The 23863-nt window shown below is 43.9% G+C and overlaps 1 protein-coding gene across 1 annotated transcript in view; it reads right to left on the bottom strand.

Annotated features, from left to right (window-relative positions):
* ZCCHC14 (zinc finger CCHC-type containing 14) overlaps positions 1-23863 on the bottom strand; it is a 49571-nt gene that overhangs the window by 5012 nt on the left and 20696 nt on the right. The window contains exons 3-12 of the mRNA XM_005528152.3: positions 10703-10776; positions 8089-8160; positions 7770-7879; positions 5740-5834; positions 5598-5652; positions 4850-5123; positions 3578-3669; positions 2501-2628; positions 2054-2194; positions 512-1984 (exon numbers count right to left, since the gene is read on the bottom strand). Of these exons, the coding sequence (XP_005528209.2) occupies positions 512-1984; positions 2054-2194; positions 2501-2628; positions 3578-3669; positions 4850-5123; positions 5598-5652; positions 5740-5834; positions 7770-7879; positions 8089-8160; positions 10703-10776 (2514 nt within the window). The remainder of the gene's footprint in view (positions 1-511; positions 1985-2053; positions 2195-2500; positions 2629-3577; positions 3670-4849; positions 5124-5597; positions 5653-5739; positions 5835-7769; positions 7880-8088; positions 8161-10702; positions 10777-23863) is intronic.

Below are 23863 nucleotides of genomic sequence, written 5' to 3'. Positions count from 1 at the left end.
AAGGATTCAGCTCTCTCCTGGAGAAGCCTGTGCTGTAAGTGTGTAAGCAACATACCCTATAAAATAATTACAGCAGCAAACAGGACCTTCAGGAGGGTTTGAACAACAATTCTTCATTTATGTTATTGTGTTGGACAGGAAGGGAAGAGGAACAGAGATTTCAGTTTGTAAAATTCTGGGGGAAATTGAAATAATGACCAAAGCTGACCTGGCTGACAAGGCAGAAGCAGCAACAGCAGTTCTGCTGCAACCTGTCCACAGCAGCTCCCTCCCTTCCTTGATGTTTCTTCCCTCCCTAAAAACCACTTCCTACTAAAAAACAGTGCCAACCACACAGAGCACACCCGAGGCCTCGCCTGGGTCCTCCCGCTGGGGCTGCCTAAAATTTGCCAGTATGTCAGACCACCAACTTCTAATAACAAAATATTTGTACAAGCCAGAGATTCCAAGATGCCAGCAGACCCCACGGGCAGGGCTCAAGGCCGCGCTCTGTGTCCCCCCCAACCTTTACCTTGCCGATTGAAATCCATGGGTGGCTGTTTGCAGTCCTGAGCTCTGTGCCCGCTGGCCCCGCAGTTGTAACAGGAGAGGTTCCCGTTTTTTTTGTGACTTGACCCGTTGCCGTTGCCCATCATTCCCTGTGCCTGGTACACCCCGGCCGTGCCCGCCATAAAGTTCTGCATGGGGGGCACGGCGAAGGTGGACTGTCCTGCCATGACGGAGTCGGGGGCCAGGCCGCTGTTGTAGGCCGTGTGCACCACGGGGAACGTGGTGCTGCTGTTGTATTGCTGCGTGTTGATGTAGCCGTTGCTACACAGGGGGTTGAAGGGCAGGAAAGGGAAAGTAAACATAGAAGGTCCCGAAAAGGGGTGCTGGAAATAGTTGGCGTAGCTGACGGTCATGCCGCTGGAGCCGCAGTTGCCGCTGCAGCCGCAGGAGCTGCACACCATGCAGCCGGGCGGCTGCGGCGGCGGGTGCTGGTGGGGGTGGTGGTGGTGGTTCTGGTTGGGGACGGGGACGCTCCCGGCCGAGCCGCCGCCACCGCCGCTGCTGCTGCTACTGCTGCTGCTGCTGCTGCTGTAGAAGTTGTTGTCGGCGCTGGAGGAGAGCGTGGGGCTGGAGCTGGGCGCGGGGCAGCTGGGCAGGTTGGCCATGGTGGTGAAGGATGGGGACGGGTGGCTGCTGGAGGAGGCCGCGTTGCTGTTGGCGCAGAAGCTGCCCTGCATGGGCGCCACGGGCACGCTGCTCATGGCAGAAAAGGCAACTTTGGTGTTGGCTGTGTACAGAGCAGTCCGGGGGTTGATTATTGCAGGGGACACCGTTATTTGCATATTACTGGAGCAGGAAGTCTGTCCGGCCATGGCGGAGTCGGTGGGAAGAGACGAGGACACCAGGAGTTTGATGGGCGGACGAGCCACGTGGAAGACTGTGCTGGACGTCACCGTGGCAGCAGTGCTCGTCTCCACTATGAGTCCTGGCTGCTGGGCTGGTTTGATCACTCTGTCCAGAGTGGAAGCGTGGACGACTTTGGTGCGAGGCCCAAAGCTCATGGTGGACGTGGGGGAGCTGCTCTCGGCACCCCCCGGCAGCACCTGCAAGGGCTGGTGAGGAGAGGACGAGGACATGACATCCACCACGGCGTTCCCAAAGCCCTTTTCCATCTTGATGCTGCCCCTCGAGCCGGGAGACACTTTATTCCTTTCCTCCAAAGACAAGAGGGAGTGCACAGAGGACGAGAGCAGCTTCATGTCTGTGGAGCCGCGCTCCGGTTTGTGCACGGAGCCGAGCATGCGGATGGGGGTGATGTGTGAGGGGGCTGGGGACAGCATCTGCATGGGCAGCGCGTGGTGGCCGGCGGGGCCCGAGCCGGTGTCGTTCTGCACGGGCAGCACCTGAGCCGTGGGCCGGGCAGAGCTCGAGGGGAAATGGTTCAGCAGCATCACTGGCTTCTCCTTGTCCGAGGCGTCCAGGTGGAGCTCCAGGCCTGGGGAGAGAGGAGCCGTGAGGACAGCCCTGGGCACGGCAGGGGGCACGGCTGGGGGGCTCTGCTTACGTCTCTCGTTCTCCTCGGCGCTGTCCGAGCTCTCCTCCCGCGTCTGGATGCCCATGGGGCTGGAGCTGGAGCTGGAGTACTCGGAGGAGCTGCCCTCCCGGGGCAGGGGGTGGGCTGGCTGATCCACGTCCACTCGCAGCTCTGCAGGGACAGGGGACACGGGGGTGACACTGACAGCACCTCAGAAGAACACAGCCGTGCTCAGGGATACATCAGAGGTGGAACAGCCCAGCCAAAGCAGCTGCCCATTCCCGCCAGAGCCATGGGAAAAGTCACTTTTTATTTCCCCCAATAATCACCGAAATCAGACTTTTTGTTTGCTCCCTATTAAGCAATAATTGGGAAAGCTTTTGGAAGATAAAGCTTGGGGAAGAAGCAGCAGCACAGGAATGACCTGAGCCTTGTGCAGGCACAGCTGAGCACAGCAGTGTCCCCTGCTCCCCTTACCTGCAGCGTGGTTGCCCCGGATACTCTGGATAGGCCCCACGTGGGAAGTGGGGGGAACCCTGGCCACCCCACTGCTGCTCACTGAGGAAGGTGTGGAGGGGTTTAGGCACCGTTTCTCTGATTTCTCCCTACAGGGTGATGGAGAGAAGCATGAAACTTAAAAAACACAACCACAAAGAAATCCTTTTCTGAATGAACCCAAAGCAGACAAAGCCCATTGAACAATCCACTGATGCCGTGCTCATTTCAAATGGAAACACTTGGAAATCACATCAGTGCTGACCATAACTGCCAGCAGTTAGGGTTGGACTATTTGCCATCTGATTACAACACTACACTCTTATTTGTCTGGGTAAAACATCACCAAACCCTGACTGAACTCTAAAATTCTGTCATGTATTATGTCAGCACATCCCAAACCCAGCCCTGCACACCAAACCCAAAGAAAAAACAAACACAGTCCCAAGTTTTCCGTTTCCAAACAAACTCTGGAAAAACTAAGACTGCTGAAAAAAGCTGCCAAGGCAGCTCTGATAAATGGGCACAGATTTGGATTTCTAATTGCTTTTTAAGGAGCAGCAGTAGCTGCAGAATAAACATTTCCCTGTAAGTGGAGATGGAAAAACCAGGACAATCTGTTGCATCAGGGCTGTCACAGCTCCCTGGTGTCACCGTGGGACACTGAGGCAGCTCCCAAAGCAGCATCCACATGGATTGGAGCCAAAAAATTGTCACTTCCTAGGAAAAAAAGGCCTGACTTTGGGAGTACATCCCCTGGGCTTGCAAATCAAACAGCTCCCATCAATGTCAAGTGGGTGGGAAGCCCAAAATCTTTGCAATAACTGTGACACAAGTTTAAAAAAAAACCTAAACACAATATGTATATTTTGTAGATTTAAAAATTTGGTATACTTATAACAATCCTGACCAGGCAGCAGTAAACCAGAAAGCACTAAATACTGTTTAGTAATGGAGCTCATAATCACCCATATCTCCAGGTGGGAATCATGGTAGCAAAAACCACTGTAAAATTTGCATTTTTTGACCTTAAAAAAAGTTCCCCCAGCCCTCACTTACTTCTCCAGCTCTAGTTGGGTTTTGAGCTTCTTCTTTGCTCCCATGGTGAGAGACTCAAACTTATTCAGATCTTCCTCAGTAAGACTCAGAAACTTGGAAAGTAAAAATATGTTTAGTTTTATAAGCTGGAATATTCTTATTCCCATTTTCAGTGAAAAGCATTTCCAAAAGCCAACTTTAAAACCATTTTTAAATTCAAAGAAACTCTCTACTCCAGTTTTCAATTATAGTGTAAAAGGAAAGTGTGAGGGACTGGCATGAAAGAAACACCTGCAGATTTAATTTAATTAAGAATGTGCTTGTATTAACCAGTCACAATAAAGATGAAATTACTTGTGTACATATTAAAATAGAATTAAATTAAAATAGAAATCATTCCAGTTTTCCCAGTAAAATTTGCCTGAGAAGTGCAGTGGAAAATATACACCAATAGTAAATTTAATGATAAAATATAGAGATAGATACAGACATTTATATTATAATGTAATTAAAATGAAAGCCAGTGAAGTATGCATAATAATATTTGCTTTGTTAAAATATACTGGAATATAGAGTTTTACTACTTTATTAAAGGAAAAAAAAAACCCAGTATATTTCCTTTCTATAATGAAGAAAATTAAATCAGAAGACTCTGGTAAGAGATTGAAATTAAATCCATAAAATATTCCATAAGCAGCACCAAGCTCAGCCCAAGCCCTCCCTCCACTGGAGGGCGTTCCAGGGCAAAAGACAGAGGACAAGGAATCTCCCAATGGACTTGGGGGGAAAAAAAGCTCTAAAACCTTGTTTTGATAAAATCCAGCACACACAGGTGTTATCTGGGACTCTTACAATGCAAACAAACCTCACTCACTCATGTTCATATCCATGCCACGAGTCTCTGAAAATCTGTTTCTTAAAATGAGGATAACCAAATATTTTGGGAGAAAAATCAACCAAGAAGCAGAAATCAAGAGAAATCAGCATATTTAGGTATCTCCAGCACACAAAGGGATGACCAGGGAGCCAAGCAGAGCTCCTAAAGCAGCATCCAAGGCGGATCTCCAAGCATTCCCTGAGGAAGCCTGGGAGAAGCAGCAGCTGTTGAACAGCCCAGGACACAACCCAGAGTGAAAACAGCAAGGTTTTCATCAGTTCATTATTGCTTTCAGAAAGTGAAAACCTCCCCAGCACGTGCCAGAAACTCGTGTGATCCTCAGTGCAGATGTTCCCAGCCTGGAGAACATGGGGATAATTTAAAAGCTGGCTGCTTCCCCCCATTTCCTGCCCTACCTTTTCCATGGTGAGCTGTTTGAAGACAGGGTAATATTTGTGCAAGCGCAGCTTCCTGAGCCAGTCCAGGATCCCATTTTGCTCCTGTGTCTGAGGGGTCTGAGGGCTGGAAGACATCAGCATGGCTGGGGAGGAGGTTTCCATCTGGGAGCGATAGCCCAGCGAGGAGCCGGCGCCTCCGGAGTGGGAGCAGTGGGGCAGAGACACGGGAGCAGCAGCCGAGTGCTGGACGTGGTTCTGGGAAGACTGAATTCCAGCCACCCCACATATAGGTCTGGAAAATAGGAACAGGGTTGGGTTTAGCATGTTGGATAAGCTGTGTCACCCAAAGTTCAGCTGCTGTGGTCACAGAAATTGGGATTCTGGGAAAAACCGCCCCGTTGGAGCCAAGGTGTGGATTTGTAACTGCCCTGTTCCACAGCTCAGTAAAACAGGGCAGTTCTGGCAAAGGGTGAAGCTGATCTTCACCTTACAGAATTTTCCTTCAATCATTTCCTTCAATAATCACAGATATTAAATATTCTGCTGCCTCTCTGCGATTTAAAAAAGCTTCTGACAGAACGGCCTGTGCATTATTAAAAAGAAGTAAAGACACCCAAATATAATCCTATGGAAATTTCTGGTCTTTCCATATGGAAGTGGCAGAAGAAGCTGCAATATTGGCTCCTTGAAGGGGGTCTGGGTTTTGTTGAAGGACATGAAAATTGCCTCTTAAGAGAATGAGTTGTAAACAAGATAAATATTTCACCTTCCAGATGTTCCCAGCGTAGTTCCTACTTTATACAGGGAGGGGTTGCCAGGATCTGGAAACAAGGAACAGAGTCACAAATGGCATCAGTTTATGAAATGCAGTACAAAAAAAATATTGTTTTAACTTTATTTCAACTCACTTGAGCTCTGAAGTTGTTGTGAGGGAGATGAAGTGCTGAAGAACTTCCTGACGTGGTCGTTTTTCACCACATGGGAAGGGAGCGGGGCCAGGTACCTGCAGCAAACAAAGCCCCTGCTCTGTTAGAGCCTCTCAAATCCATCAGGATTGCACTCTGGATAACACACTTGGAAATGAGATTGGAAATTTAAAAGCTGAAAAACACCATGCAATTCTGAATTCTGGAAATTTATGGGTATTCTTATTCTTAATAATCCCTGTTACCCCTGGGTTGTTTTCACTCTGGTGAGTGTTTCAGCAAAGATGCCTCATTTAGGAACCCTGAACACTTCTAAGGCAGAAAATGTTCAAATGTAAACTTGAAAATTGCTTTTCAAATGCAGGAACCTGATGAATATAAAATAGAGATGGATCTGTTATTGAATTTCCTCCTCTTAGAGATAAACAGCAGATGCAGAGTCTGGCAGTTTAGGGAAAAACTTCTGTCACGTTTTCCCTGTGCCTCTTTGAAGGGAAAAGAGCCCTTACAGCAGCAATCCAGTGCCTTGAGGGGCTTGTGGGAGGCTGGAGAGGGACCTGGGACAAGGGATGGAGTGACAGGACAAGGAGGGACAGCTTTGAGCTGGAAGAGGGTGGATTTAGATAGAATATTTGGGATAAATCCTTCCCTGGGAGGATGGGGAGGCCCTGGCAGAGAAGCTCTGGCTGTCCCTGGATCCCTGGAAGTGCCCAAGGCCAGTTTTGATGGGGCTTGGAAGCAGCCTGGGATGGTGGAAGGTGTCCCTGCCCACCCAAACCATTCTGAGATTCCACAAAAAAATGCCAATCTCACAAAACTTTGCACCTCCACACACCCAGAGGTGCTTCCCAGCTGGAAACCCCAGAGTTCACTGCTGAATTTCACAGCTGAGCAGCACCTTGGAGCAGCTTCTTCCCTGCTCCAGAGCTGCAGCTGAGCTCTGACAGTGCAGTTGCTGCTCCATTAACCCAGATTTGGAGAGGCTGTTGTTCCCAAACAGCAGCCACACACATTCCCTGCAGCCTCCCAAATCCTCCTTGGAGCACAGCAAGGGAATGGGAATGTTGCTTGCCATGAAAAATAATCCAGGCATGCACCTGCTGGCTGCTGCCCATGGAAAACCAATATCCACCCTGGCTTAGGGAAAAAAAAGTATAAAGGAGAAGCTCTAATAAAGTTAATTAATATTTTAAAGTGTCATTTAATTTTATAATGGTATCGTATCAGGATCAGAATAATACTAATATTACAATAATCTCATTTTGTGTAGATAAAGACAGTAGCAGCTGAAAAGAATTTAAGTCTCTCCTTCTCCTAGGAAAATCATATTAGAAATATTTAGAAAGAGAAACCTGATGTGATCTGCCACAGATTATGATATTTAAAATGCTGGTTTATATTAAATAATGGCCAGATGATTTGTGATAATTTGAGGAGGTACAAGCCAAGGCTTCAAAAATTTCTTAGCTGTTAAAGGCTTCCAAAAATGTCATCATTTAATAATATCGAAATACATACTTAAGTTTTTAAAACTGAAATAAAATAAACACTACGACAACCTAAAACAAGTGAGAAAAAAACTCTGTGAAAGGAGGAAAAAAAATCCCCACAACCCATTCCTCAATACAGATGGGTGAATATTCAGGCTTCTGTTTTCTCCTGAGTTTTGAGCAGTTGTTTAAAGCAATTCTGATTATTTTTGAGTCCAAAATAAACTTTTGCAAAGCCAGTGATCCTCTATTTGTTCTTCACAAGGAATGAGGAAATATCAGTTCTCCAGGAAGCTTAATACAGAATATTATTACCATCTGTATTTCTGAAGAAAGAATTCCTGAAAAATTGTTATGCACTGGAATTAATGGAACATCAAGGAAAAAAGCTTAGGATCAGGCTCTAATTTCTTTCAAGTAATTTAGAATATGGAGATAATATTTCTATTTCCTGGTTTTTTCTTTTTCTTGGTGAAAAAAGCCAAGTGTCAAAATAAAAACCCCCATAAAATCCCAGCATACCTCAGGTCTGATTCCAGGTCCATGTGGTTCCGTTCCAGGTAAAATGAATCTGGACCAGCTAAGCAGGGAATGAATTTCTCCAAATTTTCTTCTGGATACAGCTGAGATAGCTAAAGGGGGAGGACATAACAAATTAAAAGTGAAAAGAAGTCTTGTTGTTTCTATGAGATTCAATCCACCGCCAGTTATAAACCAAATATTTTAAGAAATTCAATCTGAATTATCTTGGCACTTTTTGAAAAGTGTCATTGAACAAAATTAGAGAGAGGGACAAAACTTTTTTTTTTCACTTTCAAAGTATTTTTCTTATTGTCTTTACCTTTGAAATAAATTCAGTCACTTCAGCAGAAGATTTGGTTACCAACGTCACTGAAGAATCAGACCACAGGACCTTGGGGAGGAGCAAGAAGGATTTGCTTTAGTAATTAATTTAATTTGGTTCCTCAAAATTCAGTAATTAGTTAATAACTGTCCCTTCCAGATGTTGTGATGAGTGACATCAATAAAACACTTTTTTTTTTGTGCACAAGGACAAAACTGCTGCCCAATTCTTGCTGGTTTTACATTTAACAACTCCTCTGGATGCTTGGAAAAGCCCCTCAGAGTTTACACAGCCCTTACACACTGCACATATCCAGAGTTAAGCAAACAACCACGGAGTAATGGAATTTTTTCTCCTCATTATTGTTAAAGAAAACAGCTGGTTTGTAGGATCTGCTTTTCCAACAGAACGGCTCCCCTCGCTGAAGGCTGCCATTGCTAATTAATCAACTCCATATGCCACAAGAAATTGGGAAAGGCAGCAAAAAACCAAGCAAAACCTTCCCAATGAAACCTGCAGCTCCTGCTCCAGACTCCATCTTGTCCATGCCCTAAAAAAAGGGAATATTCAGCATCTCTTCCCACGCAAACAAGTCACAACATCCCTGGATATTGAAGCATTTATCACTTGGGAGATGAAGTTTAACCAAGACAAAAATCAGGATTTCTTGGCTTGAGGAAAATCACCATGAGACAGGCCAGGGATGAATCCCTATGGATCCAAAACATCCATTGGAGGAGCCTGGGAGGCATCTGGATCCATAGGGGAAGGAGCTGGGTGGATGTTTCGGGATCACAGAGCAGACTCTCACATGACATTAGTTTCAATGACAACTCCAAACATACACAAAGTTTTTCCAGCCATCCAAAAGCTGCCAAAAAGAGTGGGGAGAGGAGAGGATTTCAAAATATATTACATAAGGGAGGAATTTCCTCTCAGCAGAGCTGTTAAGACAAAAAAAAAAGGAGGGAGGGAAAAGAAAAGAAGACAGAAAAACTTGAGTGGTTTTACCAAGTTTATGGGTTTTTTTCTTTTTCTTTTTAAGTTTGTGGTAAATAACTGTTTCTTAAATTCACAAGGAATTTCAGAAAGTACAGGAAATATTCTCTTTTTTTCTAGTTCTATAAAAACCCAACAATTGTCATGACTTCTGTTTTAACTTGAATTTTCAATACTTATAAAACAATAATGTGAACTGTAAATGGGGGGAACAATAGCGTTGCAAACACTAAACTGCTCCATCCATTGACCTGCTATTGCCAAGCTCCTGAACAGAACAAAAACATTCCATAATTGGGTTTTTAAAGCAGCAAACAGCAATTTATCAGCTCTGCTGAAGTCTCTGCTCTTGCATCAGTTCAAGCTGTTGAGGCAAACACTGGGTACAGTAATTTCTGTTATTTATAGAAAAATTTGTAATAGGAAAAGAAGTTTCACGAGTTCTTAATTGGAGTGGAGACAACTGCAGGCTTCATACAGAGTTTGAAAAGCCCTTGGAAAAATCTTGCCTGTGATCGATGACATTTGGAACAATTGGGGATTGAGGAAATTTGGGACATTCTCCATGAATCCAATCCTGCAGAGGTTAATGCTGCCAACATCCCAACAGATGCTGAGCTGATGCTCTGCCCTGGCTGGGAGTTTTAAGGAATAACTTGGTGAAAGTTGCGGATAATTGAGATTCTCCCGCCTGGTTTTCCTTTTGGGTTCTCCTTTTCTCACCCCCCGCTTTGGCTCATTAAACAAACCAAAGATGTCTTCCGGGCTGTGCATCCCAAATTTTGGGATACTTCATTCCAGCTGGGAGAAAAGCAGTTTGTCAGCTCCTCAGCAGCACCCAGATCCGTCCCAAGGTTCCGTGGGATGAACTCATCCCTCCACCAGAACTGGGAGCAGAACCCAAGCTCCAGAGGCCGCGTCAGTGCCGGGGGAAGCCGCTGCTCCCGGTGCTGTGTGGTGAACCACACTCATTCCTCAGCACTGCTCTCACTTCCACTCGGATCACGCTGCCTCCAGCTCCTGCTCTGCCCTTCCTGCTGGATTAACATCCCTCTTCTGGGAAGGATTTTTATTCCCTTTGGAAACGCTTTTAGATCATTGTGAAAGTTCCTTTCCAGTCAACTCCCCCAGCTCTCGCTCCACAGAGTTTTCCTCAAGCCCTGAAAAATTTCCAAAGCTTTTCTGTACTCTCCAACCTTTTGGACCCATATCCCACAGGCTCCCTCCCTGCCTCTTTCCAGCAGCTGTGCTCTCAGAGCCCACATTGTTCTTTGTCCAGATTAAGACTTAAATTCTCTCTGGCTTCTGCATTCCAGCAGAAGAATGGACATTGGATATAGATATGGATAACCATGCTGGAAGTGTGGCATCGTATTTCCCCCAAATGAATGCTGCCAAAACTTCCTGCATTAAAACGATTTTTTTTTTCTTTTTTTGCCAAACCCTACCTACCAACCTCTACATCACCCACAGCCATTTATAACTTTCAAACCATTGATTAAAAACTATCAGTCCCAAAAGAGCTCCGCTTCCACAAAGGATTTCTGGGATCCAACAATAAAGTTTGAAAATTTCCTTAACTCCTCTTTAAGCATTATCCTCCCAAACTTACCTCAAAGGAATAGTCAACATTTCTTTCATTCTTCTTGTGTGCCAGCCCCTTTAATTCCACTTTTTCAACACTCACTATGGAAAAACAAAGAGAGAAGAAGAATGAGGAGGATATTCCTAAATACAGGCAGAAGTGATGACTTCTGGGAATTGCAGGCCTTGCTTTGAGAGCATCCCATGACCTCTGGAGGTGTTCCAGGTGCCCAGTTCTAACTTCCTCCCTCAGGAATGTTGGTACCATCACTTCATCCTATTTGCATTTCCAGCCTTGGGAAAGTTTCATTCCAAGCAGTTTTAATTCAGTCCAAACAAAGTTCTTATCACCCCACTCATCACTGTAATAACACACTACACACACATGGAATTATCTTAATAACATCAAGGAATAAACACCATCCCTCCCAGGGAAACTGGGATGAGGAAGAAGTCTCCATGTTTTCAGGGCCTGGTTTTACAAGTTCAGTGTGATTTCATGGCTCTGTTGACATCCTGACTCCTCCCTTCCTGCAGTTTCACAGAAAATTTCAGCCTCCACTGGAATAAGGTGTAAGTAAAAACAGGATTTGAGTGTGGAAAGGATGGAATGCCAGTACAGGTCACTGCCTTTAAAGACACCATCTTACACATCCGATATTTGATGTGCTGAATTCTTGGAGACTCCCACTTCCCAAGACACCCAGATCAGGAATTCACCATGAAAATCCTTTATTTCATCAACTTTCTATTCTCTTATAAATTCCTCCTGCACTCACGGGGATACACACATGGATTTTTTCTTACAAAAAGCCAATTTACATTGGCTTAAAACTACAAAAGCAGAATTATCCCAACCCAGATCACTAAAATTTTACCTGTGAGTGACAGGTGCCTGCAGGGACACATGCTATGCATGGTGTGTTTTCACTGAGGAGTCCTAACAACGGATTCTGTCACTTTATTTACAAAGAATCACCATTTACAAGCTCTTTATCTGTTTTCAGGACTATTTATTATGAACTTTTTGTTATTGGTAAGACTCAAACCAATGTTTATCACATGGAACTTCCTCCTAAGTGCCCAATGAAACATGGCAGTGAAGTCACAGCAGCACCATTGCAACAGGGACCTGGCTTGTGTCACCTCCTTTGTCCCTGTCCCCAGTGAGGCTTCACCCAAAGCCCATCTGGAGCTTGATTTCCCTCTGTTTCCCAACAGTTGTGGCTAAAGGTTTCATTGTGGCCTTTTAAATGTTTTATTGTGTCCTCAGAGAATCAGAATGGTTTGGGTTGGAAAGGACCTTAAAACCCATCCAGTTTCAACCCTGACACCTTCTACTGTCCCAGGCTGCTCCAAGCCCTGTCCAGCCTGGCCTTGGGCATTTCCAGGGATCCAGGGACAGCCACAGCTGCACTGGGCACCTGTGCCAGGGCCTGCCCACCCTCACAGGGAACAATTCCTGCCCAGTATCCCATCTAAATCCACTCTCTGGCAGTGGAAACCATTCCCTGTGTCCTGTCCCTCCATCCCTTGTCCCCTGCCCCTCTCCAGCTCTCCTGGAGCCCCTTTAGGCCCTGGAAGGGGCTCTGAGCTCTCCCTGGATCCTTCTCTTCTCCAAGGGAGCTCTCCCAGCCCTTGGAGCAGCTCCATGGCCTCCTCTGGACTCATATTGGGAATCCTGGATGCAGCTCTGCGGGTCTCAGGGGAGCAGAGCAGGTCCTGCTCCTTTACAAATGTTGCCACCTGGGTCACAGCTGCTTAAAAATCTCTTCTTTGAGTCTTATTTGCAGTGAAAATTTTGAGAGCCTCCAAATTCAGCTCTACAGATGTTTGTGCCTGTCTTTACAAGGAGAAAAAGAACATTCCTGTTCTGATCCTCACAACTGTTCCTCCTCCATGTAATTCCCAATTACAATTGCATCAATCCCTGGGCTTATGAATAATTGTCAATTCATTTCTTACTGCTTTCTCCTGTACATTCTGCTTTTTGGAGAGGTTTGTTCCTTTCAAAAGATTTCATTGGTCTTCTCTCACGCTTCTGAAATGATTTTGTGCCCCATGCTGAGCACCACAGGGGTAAATCTGCTCACCAGACCTTGCTGAGCCATCCAGACAATATTTAGAGGAATGAAGGTTTGAACATGAAGATCTGAACATGCAGAAGGTTAATTATAAAAAAAAAACCTACCTCGGTACCTTTATTTAAGAGCATTCAGGGCCCTCTGAGTTGTGATTACAGCTAAAATACACTGAATATTGATTGGAATTGTGAGTACTACAGGATTATAATGAGAAGGAATGTGTAAAATGGGTATTGAGAGGGGGAATGTGGTGAAGCAGCTGAAGGATGAGCAAATAACTTGCAGAAATCCTGGTGTCAACTGCTGCAACATCTGGTTTTGAAAAACACAGCCAGCATTACGCAACATTTGTTGTTTATAGCAAACCCAGTATCACTTTTCTGCAACTGTTCTTATTGTTTGGCATTTCTAAAGGATTCAAATCCCTTCTCTTCCACTCATTCATTTTTCAACACCAGCAATTCCAGCAGAATTGGATTATCCACAGATATAAAATCAAGCTATTCCTGTTTTACTCTGTGGGGTTAATAAGAAACCTTAAATCACCCCTGGATTTCGTGGTGCTGACAGTGCCACCACCTTTTCCTGCTCAACCTCTGCCCAGTGAGTAAAATCCACTGCACTGAATTCACCCATGGAAAAAGATAGCAATTAGATAAATGGACCTTTAGATAAAGCTTTTTGCACTGATCTAGTAAGATTAGGTCTGTTCTAGAGCAGGAAATGCAGTTCAGTGTCCTGCAGGATCGGTTTTAGGGACAACCAATTGGGTAATTCCCAGTATTACACAAAGAGCTCCAGGAATTTTCTCCCAGCCAGCTAGAACACCATGAAAAATACCACCTGCCTAAAGAAATCTTGTTTAATTTATCAAGTTGTATGTTTGTATTCTGTGGCCTCTCACCTACTCTGTGTGTTGTTTAATTTCTGGCTGGTTTTATTAAAACAACCTTCCTAAACCTCCCCTGAAGCTTAACTTTATTCAATCAGTGAGACAGAACTCCAGAAGAAAAGGTGTCATCCACCAAGTACAAAGTGGGGAAAAAAAAAGGGATTTTATTTACTGCTTTTACTCTCAAAAGGTCAAAGAGCTGACTCTACTCAGTATCCTAATATTATTTCAAGTCCAGGAGCAGAAAAACCTTTGTACAGAATTAAGGACACAAGATACTGATGTCTTTTCAGGATGCTGAATTCAACAAAACTCCAACTTCCCGACCCAGGGGATACAAAAAGTTAAAGTTTCTAATTCAGGAGATTCCCAGAGTATATTTGCACTGGCAAAGGGGCACACAAGGCTTTTTGTCATGACGATTTATCCATAAATATCTGGGAAATTCCAGCAGGTAAATGGAACAGCTGAATGAGATCCCCAGGAAAGGGGGAGAGGAAAATAAAGGGGGGATGGAGAAGCTCAGGGCTGTAGGAGAAGCTCCAGCAAGGCCGTGGCACCCTTGGTGCTCCCAGTATCTTCTTGCATCGTCCCTTAATGTTTTTTTTAATTTATTATTATTAACTGCTTTCTTTAAACATAAGAGAAGCATTTTCCATGTAGTTTTGAAGTACATTTCATTGTATCCAGCATGGAAGCCTGAGTGTGGAATACTCCAGCACTGAGGCACAGCCAGGAATCACAGCCAGCACAGGAGCGACGTCATCTCATCTCCTTTTCCAACACTGCCTCCCACCCCTTGCCCCAACATCCAGGGAAAACACATCCAGGGAGCTTGAAGACATTTTATTCAGGTCTGTTTTCCTATTCCAGCTGGGTATTTTCACCCTTTTGGCCGATATTGGAGCATTTCTCATCTGCTCAGTTCAGTGCTTCAGTGAAGGGACACACAATTCCCTCCCTCTGCTCATGACCAGGTGTTAAATCCTCTGGATTTATGGCCTCCCCCTCCAAAAAAGCAGGAGCTTGGACCTCCTCCTCTTCTCAAAATATCAGCAGCTACGCAAAGCAAAAGGCCAATTCCAGCTCTTCAGGATTTGCCATTCCTGGCTGGTGAAGGTCAGGATAAAACCTGCACTGGATGTGAGAAGCCACCTCAATATCCCATTGGATATCTTTACAACTCTGGATCCATCCTAATAAAAGGATTAGATACATCAGTGCCTCAATCCAAACAGAATTTTGTGCTCCTCCTAAAAAAGTAAAGTAATTCAAGATAAATCAGGAGTGTTGATTGTGGCTCAGTCCTTTGCCATAAAATCCAGTATTTCACTACTCCATACCTAGTGGATTTCCTCTGATTAAATCCCTAGATGCAGGATCAGTTTGTGTGGGATGCAGCATGGAAATGCCACTCTCCAGGTGGCAAAATCTGAGTCTTCTGAAACTGGGTTGAACATCTTGGTTTGTGGTACTTGACCAAAAACAGCAGAAAGGCTGCAAGTTATTTTTAAGCTGGGAAAAAGCCCTTAAGTAAAATCCTTTCTATAGGAGGCCATAATCATAAACAGTGCCTCTGGACTAGAAGATTTATTAAATTTTCATTCATGGAAAGAGGCATCAAGCACCATGACAAGCAATTGAGTTTGTGCTGAAAAAGTGGAACAAAAGGGAACTCATAAAATCCTTTCCACATCCCTGTTTACACAGAATTGGGAAGAAATGCAGCAGCACCACTTTCACATGGCATCTCCTCTTTGTGCTCAAGAAATGCTTCCAAAGCAGCATTACCCAATTCCTGCTGCCCATTAGATGCCAAAAGCTGGGAACAAAATCCCACAGAGGCTCCCCACAAACCCACCGGGATTTATATTCCCATATCTACAGGTGGGAGGGAAGGAAAACAGAGAAAAGAATTTATTTGCTACATGCAAAGCACATTCATGGCAACAAACCACCAGAAACTAAAGGGGTTTGTGGGGTTTTGTTTGGGTTTTTTGACTGCTTGTAAGTATCAGCTTAAGAGGGTGGGTTCTTTGTTTTGCTTTCACATTTTAAATATTTTTAAAGCTTTTTAATCTATATATATATATAGATAATTAGGCTATTATAGGGAATGAAAAAATTCAGGATACCCTCTTGTTCCCAGCACACACACTGATCATCTTCTGCACAAACACACAAGGACTAAGTTTCCTCATTACTACATTTGATTTCCCTGTCTCCCAGTTCTCAAAACTTAAATTACTCTTTTAATGAAATAATGGAGGCCCGAGGAAAACCTGGAGAATCAAATATTAGGGTTTGAGTCTGTAGGATGAGAACTGAGATCTAAATATGATCAGCATCTTTAGGGTGCTAAGAACTTGGTGGTGGTGCTATCCCAGGATCATTTTGGTTGGAAAAAAGCTCCAAGGTCACCAAATCCAACCTGTGATGGATCCCCACCTTGTCAGCAGCCCAGAGTGCCACATCCAGTTATTCCCTGGACACTTCCAGGGATGGGGACTGTCCCAGGAGCTCAGATCAGATCAGATTTGTGTTTATTTACTAAACCTCCTTTAACAAACCACAGAGTAATATTATCTTCTAATAGCTCTGTCACTAAAGCCAAGAAAGAGCTGGCACTGCTGAGCTGTCCCTGAGTTGATTTCAGAGGAAGATTTACCTGGAAAAGCATCCCAAAGCCTCACTTCAAACTTCCTTGAACCCAGCAGCCTCTGGAAACCTCAAAATCTGGAGAGGGTGGCACTGAAACCATTCAATTTGAACTCTGCTCTATTCCACAAGCAGCAAAAACACACCTTGGCGTGTTCCATGACACATTAACTCCTGCACAAACCATTCCTCCCCAGAGATATCTAATCTGCATCAGCTGATGGGCCAGAGTCCAAGTGCAGGAGAACAGGAGGAGCTCTCTGCTGTGGGAGGGCTGCAGGTACAGAAACTGCTGATGGGGAGGCAAAAACCATCCAATACACCCTTAAATGTAACTGCAGCAAACAATTAAAATGCATAATTAGCTTAATTGATGAACCATGAGCTTGTCTATGGAGATACCAGAGGGGAAATTGCTCCCACTCAACAACACCCAAAAGTGTTTCAAATATTCCCTTAAAAGGGAGGGATAACAGGCAAAGAAACAAATGTTTCTTTTTGAGTATCATCTAGTTTTGCTCCTTCTAGAAAAGTCAAATGTAGGAAGAGAGGAAGAAATTCTCTCTGCAGTTCATTGCATTGAGTTGTCACGTGAAAATGACCTTTTGTTATTATATTGGTGAGAAGTTATATCTCAGATATCTCTAGAACGGTAATTTATAAAGATACCTGTTTTCACATCCTGCATTGGTTACAGATGGAGAAAACACTGTGAGAAGAGGCCTAATTGGGACACTGAAGTTATCCCAAATACTTTCTACAAATATAAAGCTTCTGTTTGCTACGAAATACTTAAATTGAATGTTTAGTTTGAAAAATAAAAAATTAAATACTTAAATTTAAAATTATTGAAGTTCTACAGAGAAGGAAGATACAATTCGAGTTGGACTCATTTGGATCCTGCTCAGCCTCATAACAGCATCCACCATCCAGTTTTCTGCTGGTATCCCTGAAAACTAGAAGTGGATCAGCTGACAACAGTTTTTCCATGGAAAAGGAAGGCACAGCTTGGAAAAAACTTGTAAGCAAACAGAGCAGTTTTACTAGTTAGCAAGAAAGTCTTCTGGCTGGCTGCTCCTCAACGGGAAAACCCTGGAAATTAAAGTTTCATGGACATAATGAAAAATTTCTGTCAGCAGAGGAAAGGCTCTCAGATCTGGCATTTTCCTGTGTGAAAAAGGAGGGCTCTTCCAACACACAGAATATTTAAGATCCAAACCAACACATCCCTCCACCGTGAGTTCAGGTGACAAATCAATCCTGCTTTAATTGATGAGCAAGGCTGGAGCCTATGAAGTGCAATATTCCACAGGAAATAATTACACAGCTTTTTAAAAAACCAAGGCCAGGAGCTGAGTTTTGGCAGCCCAGAGGAAGCAATAACACGCTGGGATTGTGTCACTCACCCCAATCAAAGGAGGAGTTTTCATGTCCCTGCTATTTCCTCACTTTGGCTGATTTTAGCTGCCAACAAAGCGACCTTCTTATGTTTCTCCAAAATAGATATTTTAAAAAAAAAAAAGCCTGCATATCTCAGCTTTTAACTGAATTCACACATTTTTGGAGTAATCCTGAATGATCCTGTCAGCACTTCAGCCAACCACAAAAGTCAATCAACCTAAAGATGGTTTGTGCAACTTCCCTGGATTCAAAAGCTTCCCTAAACCCCAAAGTGCCTGTGCTGGAGGCTGGAGAAAACTCCCATCTGAACAGGAAAATGTAAAATCCTGAAGAAACACTCAGCTGCTCTGAAAAATATTGAGACATGGCTTCAAACACTGTTTTGAAAGGTTTTCTTCCCAAATCCTCAAGGCCAGGAGCACTTTGCATCCCTGCTCCCTCCTGCCATGGCCACTGAGCACACACAACTGCCTGATGAGTTGCTTTTTTTTTTCTTTTTTGATGCCAGAAAAAGCTTCTGTAGAATAAAGTACCCAGAAAGGGCTGCTGGATTGGTTGGATTAGTGAAACAGCTCCTAAATTCACCAACACACGGCACTGGGCAGGTGCTGGGCCTGGGAATATCCACCAGGATCTGCTGCTGAAACGTGGAATGGTGCTCTGGGTGGAAAAAGTTGTGGTAAGGCTTCAAGAGTTTGACATCAGGGACAAGCCAGCAATATATTCCTTAATTCCAACAGCTCTAACCAAGCATAGATGCAGCTCTTTGGGATGTCAGGCAGAATGCAGGGAAGAAGGAATCCTGAAGGATGGGCTTTGCTACCACAGCATTTTCAAGCACAATTTTAGGTAAATATGTGCAGCACTGAAGATTTAAAGGTATCCTGCAACAAATTCAGATAATAGTCATGGTGATGTTCAACCCCAGCTCAGATTTTGTGCCTTGTGGGCTGCATTTTAAAAGGACTCCAGGAATTTAATTTTCACACTGTATTTACTGCCTAATTCCCCTTGGAACTGCAGCTAATCAACTATTTGCATGCAAGTGAGAAGTGTAAGTTTTGAATGCAGCTCTAGACCTCATTTCTTCAGTGACTCATTTTCCTTCTCCTTCCTAACTCAGAAACATGGAAAAGAATTCCTGCAAAAGTGACCAAACCCTCCAAACTCTGGGGTGAAGGGCAGCTTCAAGTAACCATTAACATTCAGCCTTGTACAGGCAATTTAAATAAGCAGGCTGCCTGTGTTGAATTTATCTAACAAAAACATCTCTGAAATCAAGAGAAACGTTCAACTTTAGATATAAATAATTTTACTTTCTGGGTAAGCATGATGTAGTTGTATATTTAGTCTGGTTTTATCTGATGGAGTGCTTATTTTATTTACTATTCTTAGAGCACTTTTAAACAAAGTGTTGGCTTTGTTTCTCATTCTTAAGAGGAGCTTTGCTCATCATAGAGAAATCTGCTTTTCCCCAGAAAGGATTTTTTCTGGCACATAATATTCCCTGAGCCCCTTCAAACCCAAGGTGAGCCTCATGATTAATTCTGATCTGAAAGTTGTACTCACCTACAAAATTACACATTCAAAGCATAATTTTCCATGTTTTCCATGGAAAACTTAAGGCTTTTTTGCTAAAGTGCAGCAAAGCCCAGAAATCCAGACATCCCTAAATCCCATATATCACTGAGGAACCAACCCAGTTCAGCTGAAGGCTTTGAAGTTTGAGGTCTGCACGGAGCAACCGCTTACCCTGAGCTCAGAGAGGGGATTTAAACCTCAGAAAGGAAACCAGAACAAGGAAAAAGTGACACATTCAGGTAGTCACCACAGCTGGGGACCTGAGCTGGGGTTTGCTTTCAAGTTTGGAGCAGTGTCCTAAATCCCAATGGACAAACTGAGCCTCACAGCATCACCCAGTGAAATAAATTACGCACCAAAGCACCCTTGGGTGCAGCTTGAATTAACAACAAACCACCTTTGCTGGAGGTGAGGAAAATGGGAACTGAGCTAAAGCTGTTACTACTCATTAATTTTCCTTCATCACCCAAGATTTTATTCACTTAATGACTGAATAAAGATTTTAAAACCACTTAGCTAATCATAATCCACTGCTGCTCTATTAAAACACCCTCACTGCACAAACCCAATTCCAGCTGCGTCCGATGAGGATTTGCCCGGCACGATTTAAACTGCGGAGTCCCCAAGGCAGGAGCTGAGTGCTCCATATATAAATATACATTTCTCCCAGCACGGGGGGGGGGTTTGTTTTGCAGCCTGAGGGTGCAGTTTGTAACCATATATCGGCATGGCTGCAGCCCAGAGGGAGGGGAGGAGGCTGCAGCTGCTCAGCCAACGTGCCCTGGCTCGAAGGGCATCTGGTGCTAAAACACCACAGCCCCAGGATCAGATGGCTCCAAGGATTCCTGCCCCTACCCAAAGGAGTTAAGAGATTCCAACTGCAGAGAAAATGCAGCATTTTGGTCTCCGAGGCAGATGAAGTGAGCAGCTTGCCTGGTTTGGAAGGGCTGCTCCAGGCCAGCAGGGTTTAATGCTCCTGTAAATAAGCACGTGCTGTTTGCTGCATTTTTGAGATCAGGCTCAGCACTGGAAACTCATGACTAAGGCTGCAATAACAAGCAGGAGCAGCAAGGACAAAGTCATTTTATAGCATCTTCAATTTTTATTTTCTAAGGAATTATAGCCTTGTTAACAACAACAAAAAATTCTCTTAGCATGCTATGTAAAAACACCAGACTAAGGGACTCATGTGGAATAGAAAAATCCTTGAGTACAGACAGTCTTGCCAAGAGCCACAAACGCATTCAAGTACTCAGTTCAGTGAGGAACAAATATCCCTGCACAGCCACTTGTGTGAGGTTCCCCTTTTGTGGCAATTTTCGTGTCTCTGTTCTCAGGCTTTAATACTCTTGTGCTCCCTTTTCTGCTTCTGTACAACTCATTTCTCCTTTTCTCTGGATCCCAGACAAGATTTGACTAGTGAGTCAAAGAAACAGAAGGAAAGTTCTAATTCAGCAGATAAACTGATTTGGAGACTCTACACAACTATTGGACAACTGTAACACATCTATGAAGCAAATACAGGAGGGAAAAGCCCAAAGTAGATTTTATGAATATTTGCCAGGGCAATGAGAATGCCAAGAAACTGAGCTAAAAAGAATGGAAGAAACACCAGACCCATCCACTAAAAATCTCCAAGCTCTGAATCTCCAGACTCCCCAGTAGATCCTTTAGCAGAGCCTACAGGATGAAACAAACCCCACTTCTAGCAAAAATTAAATGTTTAAAGCTCTAGGTCCCTACCTTCTTTTGCAATAGTTGGATAGCCAGCAAATCCCTGAACTCTTTCATACCAGGGACAGGAAGCAATACAAACTAGGAGCTCTCCAAGCCACTAAGATCAGTTTCATATTGCTGGTTTTGCAGACAAATTCACCTACTGCACTTTTCCTCGGGCCTGTTCACAAGGGGCTGACTGTAAACAACTGCTGGAATGATACACCTGGAACAATTCACCCCTAGGAGTGGAAAACCCAATAGGGAGAAACTCCAAGGGCCCTGTTGTGTTTTCTGCCATTTCCTTTCAGCTGGGGATATTAGTGATGTAATTTTAGCAGGGCTGCCCCTCTGAGTGATGGTTAAAAATAGCACCCACACCCTCCACTGATGAAATGCATCCACTCCAGGCAGGGAAGTCGTGCAGCACAGCAAATCCTCTCCTTCTTTTTTCCAAGAGAGAGATAAAAGAGCAAGCCAGAAAACAAATAAAACATTAACCTTTTAGCTTAGCATTTCTGTGCACCCAAGAAAGAAAATTTACTTTAATCAAAAGCATTGTCTTGCATAATTACAGCTATGACTCCCCAGCTTAAAAGAACAAGTGAAAATGAAATTAGAAATGAAAATTCAAAGCCCCTAAACAGTGCCAAAGTTGACTATTTGTCTCCTCTACTTGTGTGGCACAAAGGAACAGATCAACCATATGGATGAGAGCCACAATTCCATGGAATGCTGTAGGGAAGTACAAGGGACCACGTTCATACGGGTTTGGGGCAGTATTACCCCTCAAACTTCTCCCAGTTTTCACTGTCTGCAATCCACAAATGAGATTTCAATCTCAATTTACTTCCTAAAATCAATCCAAGAGCGGCTCCAGATGCTTCCCTTCCCCAACAGCTTTCCAATCTCTTCATCCAGGTCCCAGGATCATGATGGTTCTGCTCTGGCATTTTCTAACATATGCCATTTATCAAAACTGCATTAAGCTGTCACTAAACACAAGAACACAACTTCCTTTAAACAACCCTAAAAAAATCTGAACTAACAGACGGAATCCCACTGCTTGGACTCTTCTCAAATTTCTTCTTTCATATCATGGAATCATGGAATGGTTTGGGTGGGAAAGGACCTTAACATCCAGTACCACCCCTGCCATGGGCAGGGACAGCTCCCACTGCTCCAAGCCGTGTCCAGCCTGGCCTTGGGCACTTCCAGGGATCCAGGGGCAAGCACAGCTTCTCTGGGCACCTGTGCCAGGGCCTGCCCACCCTCAGAGCCAACAATTCCTTCCTAACATCCATTCCAAACCATCTCTCCTTCGGTTTGAAGCCGTTCCCCCTTGTCCTGTCACTCCAGCTCCCGATGAAGAGTCCCTCTCCAGCTTCATTGCAGCCTCAATTTCATTTATTTATTATTTCCAATTCCCAACATCACCCATTTCTCCAGTCCTCCAGTACTTGGTATCTTTTCCCTGCTGCAGTCTGATTCCTTTCAAAATCACAGCCTCCCATGTCTGTAGAGAAAAGCCCCCAGAGAGAATTCTGATGCTGACATCAAAGGCAAGCAAGAAACCTCAGATTTATTTTAAATACTCAGAAATTTCCAGGTCTGGACCCAAAAATCTTTGACAGATGACACCATTTTTAACTTGTATATTAAGATACCTCTAAAAACTCCAGCTACCTATTGAGAAAATTATTGTACTTTAAGCCTATTACCCTCAGCTTTTGGAGGCAAGAATTCATCTAAATGGCAAGGTAGATGGAAATGAAAAATGTGCTTTGGAAAATGGGAGGATTTAGGAATAAACTGTTAAGGGAAGGAACATTTACCAGCTAACAACTAACCAGCTGTAAAAGCTTCCTGAGCATGACATGCACCAGAAAATTGCCATTTAGTCATTAGTACAGTGGTGACAGTACGTAAAGTGGGCAGGGATGTGCAGGATTTCTAGGAATACGTGTGAATCACTTCTATTTTCTTCTTTAAAATGCCAATTTTTATCCAAATTTGTTTAAGGGCTATGTGGGCCTAGATAGGATCAGCAAGCCATTTCTTTTAAATTCTTTCCTAAATTCTTGCATGCCCCTGTTTAGGATGGCAGCAAAATGGGCTATTTCAGAAATTCCCAGATGTTGCAGGGTGCTGCATTCTGAAGGCACAAGGAACAGCTGAGCATTGCTGAGCATTTCTGAACATTTCTCACATCCCTCTCTCAATCTGCAGGCAGCAGACACAGAATGTCCAGTCCCACTGAGCCATTTTCACTCTTGAATTACATATTTGATATCCTTTAGTAATTTCTTAAATTTCAGATTTCATCTCCTGCCTTTAATTAAGGATTTTCAGTAAAAATGCAGGTTGAAGCATTAGTTCCACCACAGGAAAAGCTCTCCCAACACCTTTTTTCTGCCTCAGAAGATGGGCTGTATGAAGCCATTACCATTAAGATCTGAGAAAAACTGTTTTTCACCATTTAATGCGATTTTAATTAAAAGCTGAAGTTGCTTTGTTGTTTCCATTACGGGAAGAAGGTCATGCTGCTGCTTCCAGAGCTGTTGAGGTAATGACCATTAATTTCACCTTCATTAACAACTCCTGTACCACTGAAGGCACCTCTAAGACTCCAAAGACATGGAAGTGGGAAAATCCTTCTAGGAATGCACATCCTATGTGTGGCCTCCCGAGAGAGCCATAGAAAAAGGCAAATAATATTAAATATGAGTTTATAATCTCACAGTAGATATTGATGACTACACTGTCCTTATCCAAGGCCAGGAATGTACCTGAGGATTGTATTACAGACTGGTAAAATCCTTGGCACAGGTGGATTTACCAGCATCCTATTCTTAGA

This window comes from Pseudopodoces humilis, chromosome 14 (genome assembly GCF_049639895.1).
Source record: "Pseudopodoces humilis isolate 2021_Gansu_Grassland_sample_001 chromosome 14, ASM4963989v1, whole genome shotgun sequence".
Lineage (NCBI taxonomy): Eukaryota > Metazoa > Chordata > Aves > Passeriformes > Paridae > Pseudopodoces > Pseudopodoces humilis.
Note: the sequence above shows the minus strand (reverse complement) of the source record. Positions and strands in the feature narration are given on the sequence as shown.